Source organism: Paracoccidioides lutzii, assembly GCF_000150705.2.
Source record: "Paracoccidioides lutzii Pb01 unplaced genomic scaffold supercont2.25, whole genome shotgun sequence".
Lineage (NCBI taxonomy): Eukaryota > Fungi > Ascomycota > Eurotiomycetes > Onygenales > Ajellomycetaceae > Paracoccidioides > Paracoccidioides lutzii.
Genome location: NW_015440971.1, coordinates 53,439 through 59,438, shown reverse-complemented (window position 1 = coordinate 59,438; position 6,000 = coordinate 53,439). Strand labels below are relative to the sequence as shown.

Below are 6,000 nucleotides of genomic sequence, written 5' to 3'. Positions count from 1 at the left end.
TAGGAGCCCATGGGCCTGGTTTTCTGGAGTGTTCCGAGTCTGAGAGGTATGAGGCATCTGGGTTCGCGCCGGTATCAATCCCACCACGCTTCTTCAGCTTTGGCATGCCGCCAGCAAATAATCCACCTATTTGAGGTGCTGAAGAAATTATCCCAGATTCGTCACCACCACTACCAGTAGGAACTACTCTACGCCCTTCGTCGCTATTACTCCGCAATCGGTTTCCACCCGAGACTGGCGGTGCTAGGCCAACCGAGGGTCTAGGCATCCCGGCAGGTACGGGAGGTGCTCCGCCGATAGGAGGGCCACTAGATGCTCCGGACGACTTCCCAATCATAGGGGCAGATCTATCATTCGTTACGGCTTTCTTAAGGCGGGTGCCTTTCGAGATATCTGAGAGAAGAGCTCCCTAAGCAGCAGGTGTTAGTTTGGATGAGAATATTCTAAAGGGGTCCACGAGATCATACCCGGTCTTGCACAACTGCTTTTGGCGCTCTGCTCGGTAGATTACTGGCCTTGGGTAATCCGCCAACTGCAGGGGGCGGAGATGGAGGAGGAGGGCCGCCAGCCACAGGAGGCGGAGGTGGTGGTTGGGGGGGGGGGGGGGGCATGTTGCAGCGGATTTGCAGGCAGTTGTCAGCGGCCCAAATTAAGTGAGAGAAGAGAAGGATGCAAGAATGGACAAGATAAGAAATGGAGGAAGGAATATTAACTCCTATTGCAGTACAGCCTCAGCATAAGGCATTTATCATCATATAAAAAAATATCTATTTGTCAATATAAGAGTGAGAGTGTAGTCATTAGAGAGTGGCAGTGATATAACCTGGAAGATAATGAGGCTTCCAGGCAAAGTTTAACGCCATGGGCTTAGGTAAGCTAAGTAACTTAACGTAATTGATAAGTGAGTCGGCCACATAAGCAAGTCGGCCACTTTTCATCTCATCCCAGAACAACATCTTCATCATCAAAAATGTCAACCACACAAAGAAATAAAGCCTCTACTCAGGAAGGAAGGCTTCTTTTAGCCATTCAAGCATTTAAAAATGGTCAAATTTCAAGTGTATGAGCTGCAACAAAGCTGTATGATGTTCCACATTCCACCCTAGGTGATCAGGTACATGGTTGAACAGCACGCGTTAACACTCCCTCAAAGAACCAGAAACTTAGTCTTACAGAGGAAGAATCTCTTGTTCAATGGATTCTGGTCATGGATGAATGAGATCAGTCTCCCCAGGTTGCAGCTGTACAAGAAATGGCCAACCTTCTTCTTGCCAGCTGAGAATTCAATCCCTCACTCACAGTGAGTGAATGCTGAGTATGAAACTTTGTCAAGCACCATGATGAGCTGAAATCCAAGTTCTCACACAAGTATGATCATCAGCAGGCCTTATGTGAGGATCCTGAGGTTATCTGTGAGTGATTTAGGCTCATACAAAACACTATTGTGAAGTATGAGATTCTGGAAGATGATATCTACAACTTTGATGAGACTGGGTTTCAGATGAGTGTAATTGAGACTGCCAGGGTGATGACTGGATCTGAAAGAGCTGAGAATCCCAAGCTTATACAGCCTGGAGATTGGAAATGGGTGACTGTTATTGCTGGAGTCAATGCAACTGGCTGAGCCTTGCATACAATGATTATTCTCAAAGGAAAGATGCATCAATCCTGCTGGTATGAGACAGAAGGGCTACCACATGACTGGGTGATTGGAGTCAGTGAGAATGGCTGGACCACTGATCAGCTGAGCTTATACTGGCTGAAAGAGATGTTCAACAAGGAGACCCTACTCTGTATGAAGAGCAGATATTGACTGTTGATTCTAGATTAGCACTGAAGCCATGTCTCAGCTGGATTTGATCAATTTTGCACTAAGAATCAGATCATTGCCCTCTACATGCCACCACATTCCTCTCATCTTCTTCAGTCATTGGATGTTGGCTGCTTCTCATCTCTGAAAACTGCATATGGACAGCAGGTGGAAAACCAGATGCGGCTTGGGATCAATCATATTGATAAGGAGGAGTTTTTGGGTCTCTATCCTGCAGCTCAGATGCAGGTCCTGACTGAGAGCAACATCAAGAGCAGCTTTAGGACTGCTGGGCTGGTTCCATATGATCCTGAGCAGGTTCTCTCACAGCTTAATATCATGATGCATATCCTCACCCCCCCAGGGACCTCCCACAGCTCCCAGGCCTCCTGGGCCACAGCCACACCACATAATATACACCAATTGGAGCAGCAGGCTGAGAAAGTTAAAGGATATATCAAGCATCATATGCAGAGCCCACTCAGTCCAACCAATCATGCCCTAAGTCAGCTAGTCAAGGGGTGTCAAATGACAATGCACAGTGCTGCTATTCTAGCAGCTGAAAACAGGGAGTTAAGGGCTGCAAATGCCAAACAAAAGAAGAAGTGAGAAAGAGGCTGTATGTATGTAGCTCAAGAGAGTGCTTTGAGGGTTGAAGAAGGCTTGAATCACATACAAAGGATCAATGAATGGGAGCAGGGGGTAGTTGAGGCTGCTGAGTCATGACCACAAAAATGTGCAGCTCCACAGTGTAGTGTATGTGGGATTATTGGGCATACTGCCCGTACATGCTCTAAGTGTATAGGAAATAATTTATAATGTAATTTGCTAGTTTTTCTTTATAGTTGAGACTTTGAAGGCATTCTTGTTGTACAGTGGGAGTAAAGTGGCCGACTCGCTTATGTGGCCGACTCGCTTATCGATTACATTAGTTCCCTAGTGGAGACAGACACTTTGACATGATTGACATCACCTTTTATATCATAAGAAATGAATTTAGAGGCAACTATATTTAAGCTGGGTTATGCTTCTTCCCTGGTGATGAAGTGCATTCCACTTCAGGCTCCAAGAAGGGTCCGTGGCTCAGTGTGTCAACTATGCCAGTTTTCGAAATCCATTCCGTACCGCGAAAGAGCTGCTGTTCACACCCAGTCAACTACTGTCTCTACGAGATTCAACACCCTACTCCCAAATGCCGGACACCAAAAACGGAGTTTCGGATCGGCTTTCATTCTGCACAATGGAATTTCACGGAGATTTGCGTCAGGTGGAACATCTGCGAAGCCTCACGGTGACCCGGAGGCCATGTTGCATATGGTCTTTAAAGAATACCAGACCATGATAGCTTCTCCCCGCGTCCCTTCAGATGAAGCCGTGGTACAATTCCTGCAGCGCTGCAGCGAGGTTGTGAATATAGCACTCTCCAAAAATTATGACACAGTTTTCTCTTCGGCTACGAATACTGATAACAATGCCACCTCATCTCTCCTTGATCTCGACGTCGAATACGGAAGCAATGGAACTGGAACTGGAACAATGTCCGCGCCACAAACACTCCCCAAGCAGTCACCAAAATCGTCCAAAACGTCAAATTTTCAATCGCGGGTGGCAACTGAGATATCATCATTGCTGAACGATCTTCTCCGCAACCCGAAAATTTTTATCTCCCCCGAAGTCCTTCGCTACTACACCCTACTTCAAGCCCAGCTCAAGGAAGCTGACCACTTCCCCGAAATATTCTCACTCTATGCTACGAAACCGGTACCAAACGATAACGGTTCTACCATCACCTACCACACCCCAAACCCCAAGACAGTTAAAAGCGCAATACCCAAAGACCTTGCAAACATTGCCCTCGAAATCGCTATTGAGAAGAAAAACCTAGCCCTATGCCTCGCAATCATAGATGAATCTTTCTGCAAACCGGCCTTTTACCGATCGAAGATCTTCCGCAAAGCTGCGCTGCCACTGGCAGGCCTAGCCACCGCCCCGACGGCAGCGTATGCAGCAGCCTCATACATCTCCACACTCCAATCAGCCATGGATCCCAATACTGCTCTCTGGGTTTCCTTTTCGGCGATTCTTGCCTATGTAGGTTTCACGTCTTCCATTGGTATGGTTGCGATTACCACTGCCAATGATCAGATGATGCGCGTGGTGTGGATACCTGGCATGCCATTGCGGCAGCGTTGGCTGCGTGAGGAGGAGCGTGCGGCTATGGATAAGGTTGCGGTGGCGTGGGGGTTTAAGGATCCGATGAGGATTGGGGAGGAGGAAGGGGAGGAGTGGGAGAATCTAAGGGAGTTTCTTGGCATGCGGGGGATGATTTTGGATAAGACGGATCTGATGGAGGGGATGGAGTGAGGGAGGATAAGAATCTTATTTTATGGGAAATAGTTACTGACTGTATACTATGTAAATATAATTCGTTTTACCATTTTAGATGAAATAATTTTCCTTCAGTAAGGGCTCTACCCAACATGGGACTGAGCAAAAACAGGAAGGTGAGAATCCTATGCTCGAAGTTATGGAATACAAGTGGAATTTTCAGGTTGTTAATGTTCATGTTTCGTTACTGTATATTTTGCAAAGACCTAATTAAGACCCAGATCGACGGCTCTATTGGCCTGCAACATCCCAGGGACAGAAATATAAAACGAGAAATGCTTTTTAATACAATCTCTTGGGGGGAGACATGGAAGCCTTGATCGTCAAGCTGCCAACGTTCTGCCATCCCTTCTTCAATAAACTGACGAGGTAGTTGATGGCCAGCATGATGTTGGAGATCAGCTCATCCTCGGTCATTCCGACGTTTCCAACGGCAACACCAAGACACAGAACCTTCTTCAGCTGGAACTTAATGGTGGACTTCACATCGTTGATCTTGTTTCCGAGATCTTCGGCGTGGGAGACTGGGGTGGGGAATTTACCAGCTATAACAGAGCAAAGGAAAGGAGAAGGCTCGTCAGCTATATGCAACAAATGGTGTAGAGGTTAGAAAGCGTTAGAACGAACCCTTGGAGAGACCAGGACCCAAAAGGCGAGGAACCATCTTGATGATGCTGTCGGAGGCGATGAAGGCATCGTACTTGCGGGCCAGCTTCTTAATGAGCTTCTTGTTCTTGTTCAGCTTCTTCAAGTCCTCCGTGGACATGGAGTCGACGCCGAGGTGCTTGGCACGATCGATATCATGCTGGTCGCCGAGAACACTGTTTCAATCGCACTACAAGTCAGAACACGCTACCCGTCTACCACATATTTATAATTGCAATTCGCTTTTGATCCGCTGCTGAGAAAATAGGGTTATTGGGGGACGCACCAGACGCTCATTCCAGGGCGGGGAATGACGGGCAGCTTGATGGTGCCGGAGAAACGCTTGTCACGCTGGGGATCATAGTTCTTCAAGCCGATCTGGAGCTCGACGGTCTCGAGGAAATTTCTCTTTTTCTCGTTCAGGGAGTAATCGAGGAGTTGCTGGACATTTAGGCGCACTCCGGCTGTGTTGCGAAATGACCTGTTAACTCATATTCCATCTCCAAGACGCGCTTCATACACAGAGATGTCGTCACCATTCAAAACTTACCGACTGTGATTTTCGACATGATGGAGACAGTCTTCCAGAAGAACGAATTCTTATGGTGAGGATTTGCGCTTGGGGAACAAGAGAATCTGGAGGTTGTGTAAAAATGTTGGTTGAAATATCGAGTTTGCAGTGTGGAGGCGTCTAGCCGCATTGGGTTTGGTATAGCCCTAATCGGATTTACTTGTCACGTGATATATCGGTTGAATTCAACCAGAAGCACTCACTTAAACACTGAAGCAGAAAAGTACCAGCATGATCTGGCTTGCCCCTAATATCAGGTCGGAAAACCTGAGCCACATAATTGTCATTGGCGGAACTGCTGCTATACCACATTGTCACCTGCTCTCAACTTCCCGATTACACCTCACACCGACACGTAGTTACCGATTTGCATTTCCCAATATCCACCAATGCTGACAGTCAATAGAGACGTGCAATCAAATAAGGCTAACGTTCATTAATGTACAATATGCTATATCAATCCATAATTTCCCTCACCAAGTCAATTAAGGATAAAGGGCAGACATAACGTGGGTTGTTAGACGATATAGCCTTCAGTAGGCAACGAAAAAGGAAATATTCCAAAACATACTTGTCTCTTTCCGCC

At 46.9% G+C, this 6,000-nt stretch overlaps 3 protein-coding genes across 3 annotated transcripts in view; 1 reads left to right on the top strand and 2 right to left on the bottom strand.

Moving 5' to 3' along the window:
- Positions 1–611, bottom strand: part of PAAG_12407 (hypothetical protein) — a gene marked incomplete at both ends in the record, with an annotated part of 1,414 nt that extends 803 nt beyond the window's left edge. Inside the window, 2 exons of the mRNA XM_015847900.1 lie at positions 85–409; positions 468–611. Of these exons, the coding sequence (XP_015702472.1) occupies positions 85–409; positions 468–611 (469 nt within the window). The remainder of the gene's footprint in view (positions 1–84; positions 410–467) is intronic.
- A 2,189-nt stretch (positions 612–2,800) lies between these two features.
- Positions 2,801–4,174, top strand: PAAG_07708 (hypothetical protein; the record flags this gene model as incomplete). Its single annotated transcript, XM_002790363.2, has 1 exon — positions 2,801–4,174. One exon carries the CDS (start codon positions 2,801–2,803, stop codon positions 4,172–4,174), a length of 1,374 nt encoding a protein of 457 aa, XP_002790409.2.
- Positions 4,175–4,480: 306 nt separating this feature from the next.
- PAAG_07707 (60S ribosomal protein L10a) lies at positions 4,481–5,412 on the bottom strand (the record flags this gene model as incomplete). Its single annotated transcript, XM_015846305.1, has 4 exons — positions 4,481–4,743; positions 4,826–5,019; positions 5,130–5,307; positions 5,394–5,412. 4 exons carry the CDS (start codon positions 5,410–5,412, stop codon positions 4,481–4,483), a joined length of 654 nt encoding a protein of 217 aa, XP_015700699.1.
- Positions 5,413–6,000: the final 588 nt, after the last annotated feature.